This window comes from Phodopus roborovskii, unplaced genomic scaffold (assembly GCF_943737965.1).
Source record: "Phodopus roborovskii unplaced genomic scaffold, PHOROB, whole genome shotgun sequence".
Taxonomy (NCBI): Eukaryota; Metazoa; Chordata; class Mammalia; order Rodentia; family Cricetidae; genus Phodopus; species Phodopus roborovskii.
Window position 1 is genome coordinate 34,389,721 of NW_026126517.1, and position 15,251 is coordinate 34,404,971.

The 15,251-nt window shown below is 45.9% G+C and overlaps 1 protein-coding gene across 1 annotated transcript; it reads right to left on the reverse strand.

Annotated features, from left to right (window-relative positions):
• Positions 1-1,978: 1,978 nt before the first annotated feature.
• LOC127231801 (cytochrome P450 1A2) lies at positions 1,979-9,215 on the reverse strand. The gene is made up of 7 exons (XM_051197558.1): positions 9,102-9,215; positions 7,140-7,980; positions 6,499-6,616; positions 5,816-5,905; positions 5,433-5,556; positions 4,582-4,668; positions 1,979-2,810 (listed from the first exon to the last, which is right to left on the reverse strand). Exons 2-7 carry the CDS (start codon positions 7,965-7,967, stop codon positions 2,516-2,518), a joined length of 1,542 nt encoding a protein of 513 aa, XP_051053515.1. The 5' UTR covers positions 7,968-7,980; positions 9,102-9,215; the 3' UTR covers positions 1,979-2,515.
• Positions 9,216-15,251: the final 6,036 nt, after the last annotated feature.

Genomic DNA, 15,251 nt, shown 5'->3' on the forward strand with positions numbered 1-15,251 from the left:
TAAGAAATTGCCTCTAGCCAGGTGTTGGTGGTGCACGTCTTTACTCCCAGCACTCAGGCCGATGCAGACAGATCTCTGTGAGTTAGAGGCCAGCCTGGTCTACAGAGCTAGTTCCAGGACAGACTCCGAAGCTACACAGAGAAACCCTGTCTCAAAAACCAAACCAAACCAACCAAACAAACCAAAAAGAGAGAGAAAGAAAATGCCTCCATTAGACTGGCCAGTGGGCATGTCCACAGTATGTTTTCTTGATTAATGATTGATGTAGGAGGGCCTGGCCCACTGTGGGCGGTGCCACTCCCAGCCAAGTGGTCCTGAGTAATATAAGAAAGCAAAGTGAGCAAGCCATGGTGAGGAAGCCGGTAAGCAGTGCTCCCCCATGGCCTCTGCTTCAGCTCCTGCCTCCTGTACCTTGAGTTCCTACCCTGGCTTCTATTCATGATGGACTACAACTATACATTACAGGGTGTGCCATAGATACCTTTTAAATTTATTTACTTAGACAGGGTCTCACTATGTAACCTTGGCTGGCTTGAAACTCATAAAGATTCTCCTGCCTCAGCCTTTCAAGTGCCTGGATTAAAATCATGTGCCACCACACCTAGCTAAGTTTGATTTTGTGGGGCCAGGGTTTGGCTATGGTGCCCAAGTGTATGTTGGGGTCAAGGGACCCTCCTATAATCTCCTGAGTGACTGGGCTCACAGTGTTCACTACTCACTTCATCTTACTATGATTTTCCCTTATGTGATTTTTCCTAGTGACTTATGGTATCAGATGTCTCGTTTTGTGCTCATTAGCCAATTATATAGCTTTTAAAGACTTATTTTTATGTGGGAGTTTTGCCATTATGCAAATACATATGTCATATGCTTTCTGGTGCCTGTGGAGGTCAGAAGAGGATATCAGATCCCCTGGATTAGTAGAGTTGTAGACAGTGGTGAGTGACCATTTGGTTTCTGGGAATTGAACCAGGGGCCTCTGGAAGAACAGTCAGTACAAGTAACTGCTGAGCCATCTCTCTGGCCCCTATTGTATATCTTTTGTTTTGCTTTTTTTTTTTTCAATATAGGGCTTCTCTGTGTAACAACTCTAGCTATCCTAGAACTTGCTCTGTAGACCAGGCTGCAATCGAACTCACAGAAAACCTCCTGCCTCTGCCTCTCAAGTGTGCACCAACACCGCCTGATGATTGCATATCTTTTTAAGAGAATTGTTGACTCGAGTCCCTTGTCCACTTTTGAACTGGAGTATCTTTGAATTACAGAAGGTCTTTATATGTCCTTAACATGAACTCTCATCAGATGTATGTTTTGTAATTGTCTTCCATTCTATGAGTTCCATTCCACTTCCCTCCTTTGGTGTGTATATGTCTTGTATTGTGTGTACCTGCACATGTATGTGAGAATGTACATGCCCAATCCATGCATGTGCATTCAGAGACCAGAGAAATATGCCTGGGGTCTTCCTCTGTCACTTTGAGATAGGGTTACTTAATGAACCTGGGAGTTGGCTGGTTGGCTAGGCTAGCCAGTAAGCTCCCAGGATCTACCAGACTCTTCCCCATGGATTTGGGGTTACAAGCAGGTATGGCCCTGTCCTCTTGTTTTACATCAGTGCTTGAGATTCAAAATTAGGTCCTCATGCTCTCACAGCAATCACTTTTACCCACAGAACCTTCTCTCAGAGGTCCCTATTTTCATTCCAGCCAACCCACATACTTCTGGAGTTGTTTATTTTCCCTCACCATGAAAAGTCCCACCTACTTTTTGAGGATAGGATATTGGGGCTACATATCCACCACAGGCTGCATCCCTTCCTCTCTGTCCCTTCCAAGTATTCAAAGACTCAAGTCCTATAGAGAGGAAGGAGAAGCAGAGAAGAAGCCCACTCTATTAGCTCTGAGGAAACAGAACGAGGCCTACTTGGAGTGCCAGGACTCAAGGAAGCAAGTCCTATGAACGAACATGACAATATGAGTGAACTTTGAAAGAACTGTGGTTAAGTGAACAGAGCCAGTTACAGACCATAGATCATTGGGTTTATATGAAGTGGCTAGTGTATACAAATTTATTGAGTCTAAAACTAGATTAGCATCTGGTGGGGAAAAGGAGACAGGTTAGGATGAATAGTCATAAATCTTAATGGGTGGGTATAGGTTTGGGGAGATACAATAGACAATATTCTAAAATTAATTGGAGGTAAATTATACGGTGAAAGAATTGTACTTCAAAAAAACTGCTATTTAAAAAGAAAGGTGAAAAAAAAAAATCACCAGAGCCAGACCTTGGTGGCACACGCCTTTAGTCCCAGCACTTGGGAGGCAGAGACAGGCAGATCTTTGTGAGTTTGAGGCCAGCATGACCTACAAGAGCTAGTTCCAGGACAGCTTCTGAAGCCACAGAGAAACCCCATCTTGAACCCCACCCTCCACCAAAATAAAAATAAAAATAAAAATAAAGGGAAAGAAACAAAGGTGATGGCCCATGAATGTTTCCTCCCCTGCTTCAGCCATCTTCATTTGGAAAAGCGTGGCCACGCCTGGATGTGTTTACAGACTGAAGGCTTCATGGTCAGTCCATAGATGGGTGTCAGGTCCACTTTCGTGCCTGGTGGCATGCTGAACTCCAGCTGCTGCAACAGGATAGCTAAGAAGAGGAAGACTTCCCACTTGGCTGGGATCTCCCCAATGCACCTGCGCTTTCCCAAGCCAAAGAGCATCACCTTCTCACTCAGCGTCTTGTTGATGGCTGTGTCGTTATCAGTAAGAAACCGCTCTGGACGGAACTCAAAAGGGTCTTCCCACTGCTTCCTGCCAGAGGAACAGATAGGACTTGAGCTGGGTAGCTCTGGGAGGAAAGGGCAGCTGTGTTCTCCCAGCTTCTGTGACAGTAACAAAAGATCGACAGTGGCAAGAGCCTGTGGGGAAAGTACCTAACATGGTGTTTATCTCCTTTTTTTTATGATTCTTTTGCGTTTGTTTGCTTTGAACCTGGGTCTCATGGGTCTAAAGTTGGCCTTGAATCCATATGTAAGCCCAAGTCACCTTGTGTGAAATTCTACCCTTCTGCCCCTATCTCCCCAGTGCTGGATTACAGGCATATGCTCCATCTAGTGCTTGATGGAACCTAGCACGGTGGGCTAGCACTTTCCCAACAGAGCTACACTTCTGGCCAAGTTAGTGCTTCTTTAAAATTCTTGCCTGACAGTGGTGGCCTCCAGCACTTGGGAGGCAGAGACAGGCAGATCTTTGTGAGTTTGAGGCCAGCCTGGTCTATAGAGTGAGTTCCAGGACAGTCTCTAAAGATACAAAGAGAAACCCTATCTTGGAAAACCAAATATATATCTCTAAAAGGGTCAACCTTAAAGATAGTGGACTTTGATTGTGTTTTAATTTTTTAAATTATTTTTTTTGTTAATTTACTTTGTGTGCATGTGGGTATCAGAGGACAACATTCAGGAGTCAAGTTCTCTCCTTCTACCATGTGGGGCCTGGGGATTGAGCACGGGGTGTTAGGTGTGGCAGCACATGCCTTTACCTGCTGCTGAACCATTCCCATGGTCCAAGTCAGTGTTTTGTTTTGTTGTGTTGGTTTTTCAAGACAGGGTTTATCTGTGTAGCCCTGGTTGTCCCAGAACTCACTCTGCAGACCAGGCTGACCTCAAACTCAGAGACCCACCTGCCTCTGCCTCCAAAGTGCTGGGATTGAGGACATGTGCCACCACTCAATGGGTGATAGTAGTTTTAATATTCATTTGCTTTAGTTCCTTTTTTTTTTTTTTTTTTAAAAATGTGGTTCTGGGAATTGAACCTAAAGCCTTCCACACAGCATATCCTACCAGTGAGATATAGCTCCTGTTCTCATTTGTAATTCAAGAACATAATGCTTTATCAAAAGGAAATTGAAAAAAGGAACACATATTTTTCTCCCTCCTATTCCCAACAGGCCAGTAGCAAGGGAGATAACTGTGTTCCTCAGCTTATGCTTCTTACTCCGGATTGAACATTGACAATACACACATGGGTGGTGTTCTCATGTTCAATATGTCCTGGTTTGGGTGGATGGCCTATCTACAAAGAAGAGTGGAGCTTTGCAAGGACACCATTAGACCATTCCCATAAGTCATTATTTATCCAACTGCAACCTTAGGGTATGGGGAAGCGTCCCAGCCAAACTCCCTTCCTTCCTTCCTTCCTTCCTTCCTTCCTTCCTTCCTTCCTTCCTTCCTCCCTCCCTCCCTTCCTTCCTTCCTTCCTTCCTTCCTTCCTTCCATAAATGTGTACCTTGGCCAGCCTAAAACTTACCAAGAAGTCCAGACTGGTCTTGAACTGACTGTAGCCCTCCTGCCTCAGCCTCCTGAGTAGGCTGGATTGCAGGCATTTGCCATCCACACCAGATACCTAGTAAGTTCTTCTGTTCACTGAATTTGAGGAACAGGGTCTAAAGTGTGTCACTTGGAATAGGCTATCTAGCAATGAGGTGTTGTTCCTCATATGAGCAGTTTGTGAAGGGACAGACAACCTACTCCCCCCCCCCCCGATTGCTGAGCGATCCCCTTTCCCGTCAGGGCTGTGTACTCACTCATCATGGTTGACTTGCCACTGGTTTATGAAGATACAGCGCCCCTTAGGGATGTGGAAGCCGTTCAATGAGGTGTCCCTCGTTGTGCTGAGGAGAGAAGAGAGCTCTGTCCAGCTCAGGGCTTGGAGAAGCTGTTGTGTGGCTTGCTCCTCACCCCACTCCATCCCAGTGAGTGACTACCACAGTCTCTAAGCACCATACCAGGAGGGCACATGAAGGGCCAGGAACATGGGGAGGGAGGGGTTATCCTTCATTTTTCTGGGATCCTGTCCTTCAACCTTAACACTTAATTTCTAGATTCTCCTTGTGCTCAGAAGGGCATGGGGCAGTCTCTGAAGCCAAGAATTCAGTGGTTGGGGCTTTCCCTGTGGAGTCTGCAGCTTTTGTACTAGGAATAACTAGGCTAAGGTGTGAGTAGAGGGAAATGCTCACTCTTACAATCCTACAAAGCATCTGAGGATGACGCTCTACTTGGTGAACTAGCCAAAAGAGTCTTCCAGATGGAGGGGGACACATGTGTCAGGATTGACTTTGGGCAAGGGTAGAAGATGGGAGCTGGGTAGATGTCTCTCCAGGCAGAAGGTCCAGCTTAAGCTAAATTGGCAGGTGACTGGATTACTCTTGTGAGGGTCAGTGAGGAAGGATGGGCTGGAATGGAAGATATCCACAGGGACCAAACCCAAGTGGAAATGAGTGGTTGCTGAGACCACAGCTACTGGACCTGAGACAAAGGGTCAGAAGCTGAGATTACTATGTTCAGGAATGAGATACAGCCTAAGGTGGACTTGGAGCTGAGGACCTGGGTGGAGGGGCAGTATGAAAACTTAGGGGACACAGAATAGGGTCCTTACCTGTGGGGGATCGTGAAGGGGACAAAGGATGTGTATCGGTAGATCTCTAGGGTGAAGGCCTCCAGGTACGGCAGCTGAAGTCTGTCAGAAAGCCGCGGTTGCCGATCCCTGCCAATCACTGTGTCTACAAAGCACAGGCAGAGCTTGTGGAATGTTCTGTCTACTCCGTGCATATGTGTCCCTGTTATTCTAGGGTCACTCTGTGTTGGCCTATGTTTTCTCATGGTTCTGAGACCCCACAATCCTCCCTCAACACACACCTTATCTGGACAAGTGGGGGATGCCATGTTCCTAGGACTTAACATAGGCACATAAACACATATTTGTAGATCAACAAGTGACTTGAAGGCTTCTCTGACTACAGGATTGGGAGCAACACATACCCAGCTCCTTGTGGATCTTCCTCTGCACACTGGGCCGTGTCACAAGGAGCAAAATGCTCCAGGTGATGGCTGTTGTGACTGTGTCAAATCCTGGGCAGCAGGGAGTATGATGAAGGAGAAAAAGACATTAGGGAGAAGGAAAACATTCTTAACAAGCAGCACCATATATGGAACAAGTACTATCTCTCTCTGACTCCCACCCCTCTGTACCTAGAGGGAAGGGTTAAGTCCTCAACAGCAACTTGAAAGCCAACCATGATAGCTTATACCTAGAATCCCAACACCGAGGAGCCCGAGGCAGGAGAATTGCCATAAGTTTGAGACCAGCCTGGGATACAGAGGTAATACCGTGTCTTACAAAAAAAAAAAAAAAAAAATGTGAGAACCAACCAAATCCAAAAGCAAAACCAACCAGACAAACAAGAACCTAATAGACACTGGTTTCATAGTCAGTGGCTGGAATTAGAAGCCTGGATCCTTTTACTTTCCAGGTGGGGAGACCCAGGCCCCCAAAGGAGAGGAACTTTGTTGAGTTTCTCCCAGAAGTTAGTGGTCACACCTTGATCCTAGGGCAGGTGTCTATCATGTGTCACCTGACATGTGGTTGACGAGTGAGTTAGTAGATAGGGTGGGAATGGGTAAATAGCAGCTAGTGGATAAAGGAGCAGGGGTGTGACTCCTACCAGCTCCAAAGAGGTCATTGACAATGTTGACAATCTTCTCCTGAGGGATGAGGCCACCTTTGTCTTTGGAGTTCTCACTGTGCTTGAATAGAGCACCTGTGATGTCCTGGATACTGTTCTATGAGGACACAAGTTTAGGGGAACTTTGACATTTCAAGGGCCAAATCTGAGATCATGCCCCATCCCATTTGATATATCCTGGGAGCCTGGGAACTGCCTTGGCCTCCAGGCACTGGGCTGGAGCTCAGATTTTTGAATTGGCATCAGTTCTGAACAGAGCATAATCATTTCATGCTTTCTTTCCCATAACCCCAGGAGTCAGGTTTCAGAGGAGGAAGAAGTAGGTGTGAACACAGGGAAGACAGGCTGAACATGAAGCTGGAGCTTAGCCCCTGTTGAGGTTCAAGTTCCTGCACAACAATGACCTTTGAATTAATGACACCCCACATTGCAAAGCTCTGCCAAGCCTCCATTCACATGCCTTTGTTTTCTGGGGGTTGGAAAAGTCCCCAGAGGGAACTGTAAGGAACAGGGGTGGCTAAAGGGCACATGGCAGTCTGAGTACCTTGGAGTAGGATTTGAGGGAGTGTTTTCTGGGCCTGTGGTGGTAATGGGGTTTACAACCTGCCTCCCAGTCTCACCTTGTTGAAATCTTGATAGTGCTCCTGGACTGTTTTCTGGAGAAACAGCACAAAGTTATCATTGAAGTTCTTAAACCTCTTGAGGCCTGGGTTGGGCAGGTAGCGTAGGATGGGGAAGAAGTCCACAGCATTACCGGAGGAGACATTCTCCACAAAGTCATTACTGCCCTTGACAATCCTCAGCATCTCCTCACTCTTCCGGGGGAAGTGCTTCCCAAAGCACATGGCTCCAATGACATTAGCCACAGATTCCACTACCTGGTTGACAGGTTCGAAGTGCCCAACTTCTGCCATCAGCTTCTGCAACTTGCTGACTAGATGGTTAGCCTCCTTGATCACATGATCCTCTAAGTAGCAAGAGGACAATGATGTTGGGTCTGAGGCTATGGAGAAACTTTTCAGAGCGTCCTGGGCCAGGCGCCGCCGGGCAGCCCACACTGGTCCGCAGTCTGGGTTGAAGGTCATGCTCTTGCCATTAGTGATAAGTGTGAAACTGTAGAGGTCTGGCCGGCCCTTGAAGTCATCTCCCTGCCGCACCAGGGCCTGCCGGATGGTGTCCAGGCCACTCAGCACCACCACAGGTGTGGAGCCAATGCGGATCTGCAGGACGTCCCCATACTGCTTGCTCAGCTCTGTCAGTGACAGGTGTGGGTTCTTCCCCAGGGTCAGGACATGCCCAATGAAGGGCCAGCCCCAGGGCCCTGGTGGACTCTTCAAGCCTTTGGGGACCTGGGTTCTTAAAGCCCTAGCCACCCAAAATACTATAGAGAAGATGGTGGTGGCCAGTAGTAGCTCTGTGGCCAAGGAGGCGTACTGGGGCAGTGCCATCTGTACCAGCCAGCTGCAGGAGAAAAGGAAGGATGGGGTGGTTACAGGTGGATTGTGAGCCTCCATAGATTATTTTGCTCACTCATTCAGTAGGCATACATTCTATGCTTAGCTTTTAGCCACGCACCAGGAAAATGAAGATATATGTCCTGCTCCCTCAGGAATTTTCCCTTACCCCATCACAAAATTCAAGGGCATCAAAAGAACTTAATGTCTGAACTCCTCCCCCCTTTCAGGCTCTCCTGTCTGCCTCTTCTCTCATTTCCAATCCTGAGAATGGAATAGATGCAAATGACCACTCCAAAACAATGAAGCTAAAGACAGCTTCTCAACAGCCCCAATCACAGAGTGTTTGCTGTGCTTTCTGCCTAAGGTCCCAAGTAGTGTGGGCTCCCTGTTGGTACCTTCTACACACCCAGGAAATAGAGGAGGCCCCCTTGCCCAAGCAACAGAAGGTCAGTGTCCCTGAGATGATACCAATGTCCTATGATACTCCCTTCCCTCAATGACACTCTTTCAATACCAAGCAGGGGTCACCCAATGTTCCCATCATTTCACTCCAGGCAACTGTCTTTAGAGATAACCTAGTTGGAACTGCTTAATTAAAGACAAGGAGCTAGTGCCAGGTGGTGGTGGTGCATGACTTTAATCATCCCAGCACTCAGGAGGCAAGAAAAAGGTGGATCTCTGTGAGTTTGAGGCCAACCTGGTCTACTGATCGAGTTCCTGGGCAGGCGACAAAGCTAGAGAGAAACCCTGTCTTGAAACCCCACCAAAAGTGTGGGGGGAGGTTCGGCGAGATGGCTCAGCAGTTCACAGAACTTGGTGCTAAGCACGACAACCCCGAGTTTAATCCCTGGAATCCACATGGTGGAAAAAGAATAATTGACTCCTGAAAGTTTTTCTCTGAGCTATGGCATTTGGACAGGCAGACACACACACACACACACACACACACACACACACACACACACACACACACACACACGTAAAAAGACAAACTAAGGTTCAGGGCTGAGAAGAAGGAGCAAAACCTTAGACCTTCAGTTCCCACAGGGTCCTCATTTCTCCATCTCTAACATCATTTAGGATACAGAAGCAGATGCTGTGATCGGAAAAAATACACAGACATACCTGAAGGTCAGGGGCTGCAGATCTCAGAGTTGTGAGAGTCAGTCCAAGACTTCTGGGTTCATATGAGGGGCCTTTTATAACACTGCCCTCTCCAGACTGGCTCAACGATCAGGGTCACTTGATATCAAAGCTGCATACTGCTCAAACTCAGAAGGATCAATTCTTGGCTCTGAACTGTGATTCCTCAGCTCCACCTCCTACTGGGGGTTCAAACAGGAATAGTTCTTTGGGTCAGAAGAGGTTATGGGTCCTGGAGATAATATCCATGGCATTTTAGGGTCCAGGATGGAGAATACAACTCTTTGAAAGACAGGGCAGAGTTCTGGGTGTGAAAATTAAGCCAGTGGATAAATATAGCCTCTTTTCAACTGTGCCCACAAGAAAGGGATATGTCTAGACCCCAGTCCAGGCCAACCAGGGGCAGTTCATGTTCCCTGTAAAGGCAGATAGTGACTTTTGTTCATGTGACAAACTACCAGACAAAAATAAGTTTATTTTGGCTCACAATTTTGACATGTAGTCCATGGTGGCAGAAGAGTCACAGTAGCAGGAACGTGAGGCAGAGAGTCACATTGCATCTACAGTTAGAATGCAGAGAGATGAATGGTGATGCTAAACTCTCTGTTTATATATACATATGCATATAATATATATTATATACACATATGCATATATTCCACAGTCAGGATGGGTCTCCTGTACTCAGTTAATCTTTCTGGAAAGGTATGTCCTAAGGAGAATCTTCTAGATGACTCTAAATCCCACCTGGATGACACTGGAGATTAACTATCACAGGCATGTTCTAGTTACCTCAACATGCCCAACTCCTTGTGTGTGTGTGTGTGTATGTGTGTGTGTGTGTAATTAAATCTATATCTACAAACATACTTAATGAGGACTCTGCCACTGAACTATGTCTTGACTCCTCCCCCCCACTTTTATTTTCTTCTTTAGAATTTTATATTCTGAAGAGAGATTCTCTCTACACCCTCCTTGTGTATGACAGTAAGGAATTAATAACCAATGAAGCAAATATATGTCATGAATTGCTTTTTGTGGCAGCCAGCTTAGACTCTTCCTAGTCAACGTCATTGTGGGGTAGGAGGAGAACAAACCAGACAAATTCCAGAATCAAGAAGCAAAAGAATGAAAAGCAAATGCAGGGCTGGTTATGGTAGCACACCTTTTTAATCTCAGCACTGGGGTGGTGTACACTGGGGTGTAAGTAGCTATATCTCTATGAATTCAAGGTCAGCCTGGTTTAGGTAGTAAGTTCTAGGACAGCCAGGGCTACACAGTAACTCTTCAAAAATTTAAATGCTATATATGAACTTGGTTGGAGTCTGTGTTTAACGAAAAGTAATTGTTAAAGTCACAGAAGAAAGATAATTGAGGACTCATAGACATGGCCTGGAGAATAAGCTACATTCTTGAATGAAGACTAATTTTCTCAGATGTGACATACAATCATGCTTACCTGGTATCTTAGTTACTGTTCTAGTTCTATGCACTAGAACCCAGGCAACTCTTATGAAATAAAGCATTTAATTGGGGACTTGATTACAGTTTTAGATTGCATGCACTAGTCCGTGATCATGTAGGCAGGAAGCAGACAGGCATGACACTGGAGCTGAGAGCTTTACATCCTTATCCATAGGCAGCAGGCAGAGAGAGAGAGCAAGGTTGGGTGTGGTGTGGATTTTGAAACCTCAAAGTCCACCCCTAGTGACACAAACTCCTCCAACAAGGCCACGCCATCTAATTCTTCCCTAGCAGTTTCACTAACAGGGACCAACTATTAAAATGTAGGAGCCTTTGGGGGCTGTTCTCACTCAAACTGTCACATGTGGGACAATATTCTTTTTCTTCGGAAGTTAGTGCTGCATGCTTTAGGGGTGAAGTTTCATGATGCCTGCAACTTTTAAACGGTTCTGTTCTTTAAAAAGTTGAGAAAAACCCCCTACATTTTGGGGTCTGTTGGGATGGCTCAGTGGGTAAAGATGTTTGCCAGCAAGCCTGGTGACCTGGTGGGAGGAGCTGTCTTCTGGCCTTCACATGTGTGCCTTGGGAATTCACATATTGGTAAACATACACATTCTCTCTCTCTCTCTCTCTCTCTCTCTCTCTCTCTCTCTCTCTCTCTGCCTCTGTCTCTCTCTCTCTCTCTCTACCTCCTCTCTCTCTCTCTCACACACACACACATATATACACACACACACTCTATCAGAGACATACATACATACAGACAGACAGACAGATACCACACACACACACACACACACCTGTATATACACACACACACTCTCTAGCAGGGACATACATACTTACATACATACATGCATACAGACACACACACACACACACACACACACACACACACACTAACCTTCAGGATCAACTTGTGCAACTTCAAAGGATGTTTGTTGTGGGATGTTTGTACATTGTGTAATTTTCTGTGATGGTGTAATAAAAAGTTGAATGGCCAATAGCTAGGCAGAGGAGTATAGGTGGGACTTCTGGGCAGAGAAAGAACTCTGGGAATAAGAAAGGCTGGGTCTACTCAAGACAGGACTTCTGACCCTTGACTTTCCAGGGATTTTTCTGACTCCAACTCCCTTCTTGCAGTAGTTGTTCAGGAATTACAAACATTTGCTACAGTTTGGCTCTATGTAGGCTTCTGGGATCTGTACTTAGGTCTTCCTGCTTGTGTGGCAAGTACTTTACCCACTGAGCCATCTCCCCAATCCACACCTGGCTCTTTGCATGATTTCAAGGAATCTGAATTCAGAGGTCAGGGACTGCATCCAAATCAATGCCGAGCACTACATGACAAGAGAGAAGGAACACTTCCACAGTCTTTCTCTGGGTGTTGAACTCCACTCTGCCTTTCTAACCCAACTCCTGCTCATTGTTTTATTCCCTGCTCAATTAAAATCTTACAGCACTACCCAACACTTGCCTTCATTCAGGACTATGTGTAGGTGGGGTTTTCTTGTGTCCTGGTAGTCGCTCCCAAATAACCACACAGAGACTTATTATTAATTATAAATGCTCAGTCAATAGCTTAGGCTTGTCTCCAGCCAGCTCTTACAACTTAAATTAACCCATTTCTATTCATCTATGTGCTGCTCCAAAGCTCCTTTATCTCATCTATGAATTTCCCATATTGCTTCTTCTGAGTCTGGCTCAGGATTCCTCAGACTTCTCCTTCCCAATATTCTTTTTGACTGATTCTCTCATCTAACTTTATCCTGCCTAGCCATCAGCCAATCCACTCTGCATTAACCAATGAGAGTAATAAATATTTACAGTGTACAAAGATTGTTACACAGCAACTATGAGTACCTTGGAGTTTGCTGTGACTTGGGGTATGTCCCCCCATACGTTTGAGGCTTGGTTCCCTGATCAACACCATTAGGAAGGGTTGAAAACTTTGAATTGTGGCCTTGTTGGAGATTTGGGGTCACCATAGGACTATATTTGAAGGGGATTGTGAGACCCTAGATTTCCTCTTTTTTTCTTTTTACCTCCTAGCTTTAGGGGAAGCAATTTTGCTCTACCACACTCTCCCCTCCACAGGTCCAAAATGACAAGACCTTCTGATTGTGAACTAAAACTCCAAAACAGTGAGCCAGTAAACTATCTCCCTCCCCAAGCAATAAGCTCAAGTATTTGTTGAAGGAATGGAAAGCTGGATAACACAGAGGTTGGCATAGCCTCAACTTTTATATATACCTATAGTCTCTAGTACTGGGACCAGCACACAGCGCACACCCAGAAAAAGGTTTGACAAATTAATTAGTATTCACATGCAGGGATATGAACCTACACAAGAGTTCAATGATGGCTCTTCTTAGGCAGTTTCCTGCTTTGGTCTTGCAGGTGAGTGAAAACACTGAGTGTTCCCTGATCATCTACTAAGCTCAGGGTCTCCTAACAGTTAACACAGGACATCTCTGCTTCAGCTGCTATGACTACCAGATAGATACATTATAATCTCTTTACTTGTTTGACCTAGTGATGGTAAGTAACTGACCCTGAACCAGATGTAGGAAAAGGCAGCAGTGGGCATGGGCAGAGGAGAGGGCAAAATCAGAAAGTAGCTGTGAGTGAAGAATTAGGGAAATTCACTTCAAAGAGGAGGGGCAGTGCAGGGCCGAGGCTATGGTGAGTGGAAAGACAGTGCTGGGTGTGTCACTCATGTGCTCAGGGCTGTGGCTATAGCTCACTTGGTAGAGAACTTGCCGGGCATGCGGGAAGCCCTAGGTTCAAGCTCCAGCACCGAATAAAACCCGGCATGGTTGTTTATGCCTGCTGTCCCAACATTTGGGAGGTAGAGGCAGGAAAGTAGAAGGTCAAGGTTATCTTTGGTTTCCTAGGGAGTCTCAGACCAGCCTGAGTCTATGAGACTATAAGAGACTTTTTTTAGGGATTAAACTCAAGCTGTCAGTCTATCTTGCCTGCCTGAAAAAGGGTTTCCTATTTTTGCTGTTTGTTTGCTACAACTGTGAAATGTGCTAGCAGAACTGACATGTTGAGTACTTTATTCTCTTGAATTTTAAGCATTAGACACCCACAGCTCTCCAATCAGTGCTCCATGCTGCCCCCTAAGGAAACTTTGTAAAAACTTCATGCTAGATTCCCCTCAAAGTTGCTTGCTAACTTTGAAACAGGTTTCACTAGCCCAGTCTGTGATCCCCACCCTCTCGCACCATCTTCCACTAGCCAGAGGGGCTATCATATGATTCCTCTAGCTTCTGCCTCTGCATCCACATGTGTTGTTCCCACTACCTAGAATACCTGACCCCTCCTCTGAAGAAAATGTATTGTTTTCTTGGTAAAGACTTGTTTTTACCTCAGTGTTATGAAGCCCTGCTGACAAGGCACCATTATTCCTCCAGTAAACCGAGACCTCCAATGTGTGGCTCTGGACATGGTTCCTTCATGGTGCCAAAATCATGCTGTCATAGTGATTTGGCTTCATTATCCCTCTCTAGACTGTGACAAGGCTCACTATATGGCCCAGGCTCATGGCAATCCCCCTGCCTCAGTCTGTGAGTGCACACTACCACTCCCAGCTTGGCACCCTCTATTGCTCATCTGTCATATGGAGGGTGCAGTAGTGTTCTCTGAGCACAAACTATTCTGCCAGTTGGGAAATGTAGCTTAGTGGTTGTCTCACTTCTCTACTGCTGTGATAAAAACACATGACCAAAAGCAACTTAGGGAGGAAAGGGTTTATTTCATCTCAGAACTTGTATCCATCATCCAGAGAGGTCAGGGCAGGAACTGGGGCAGAGACCATAGAGAAGTGCTGCTTACTGGCTTTGTCTCTAAGACTCCCCCAGCTTGCTTTCTTATATACTACAGGACCACCTGCCCGGGGTGGCACCACACGTAATGGGTTGGTCCCTCCCACACTAACCGCTAATTAAGAAAATTCATCACAGGCTTGCTATAGGCCAACTGAGGTTCTCTCTTCTCAAGTGATTTCAACTTGTGCCAAGTTGACATAAAACCAGCCAGCATAGTGGTAGAGCACTTGTCTAGTAGGCATGAGGTCCTGGTTCATCTCCAACTCTGAACACACTCAAGCACACACACACACACACACACACACTGCATCATTTACTGTTCTAGAAGAAAACTTCCATTTATGAATAATGCAGGCAAGCCTTGCATTCTTGAAAGAGTTTGACAATAGGCTAATTAAAACAAAGCAACCCTTAAGCTGTTGTACAGCCTGTCCTTACTCAGGAGCCTGAAATGGGAGAATCTCTTGAGCACAGGAGTTCAAGACTAGCCTGGACAACGTAGCAAGAGCCCTGTATCAAAACTAAGTAAATAGAATAATAAAAACCAAACAAACAAACTAGGAGTGGTAGTGTACACCTGTAATCTCAGCACTTGGAAGACTCAGGTAGGAGGATTTGGAGTTCCAGGGCAATCTAGGATATGCATCAAGTCCAAGGCTAGTAGGGGCAATATAACAAAACACTGCCTAAACAAAACAAAACAACAACAACAAACAAAAACAAAAAAAGGAAAGGCACAAAGCAAAACAGATGGAGAGAAGAAGGGAACGGCCCAGGTTGTTGGCCACCCCTGGCGCTGTGCACTGCCTCCTCTGTGCACTGTGACCTGGCCCCT

What these genes read in the sequence shown, in the direction of transcription:
- LOC127231801 (XM_051197558.1), bottom strand. Translation starts at nt 7,967, where the DNA reads ATGGCACTGCCCCAGTACGCCTCCTTGGCCACAGAGCTACTACTGGCC. An exon ending in CAATGACCTCTTTGGAGCTG is followed by an intron (nt 5,906 to 6,498) that starts GTAGGAGTCACA and finishes CCTGCTGCCCAG; the next exon opens with GATTTGACACAGTCACAACA. An exon ending in GAAGATCCACAAGGAGCTGG is followed by an intron (nt 5,557 to 5,815) that starts GTATGTGTTGCT and finishes TGTGCTTTGTAG; the next exon opens with ACACAGTGATTGGCAGGGAT.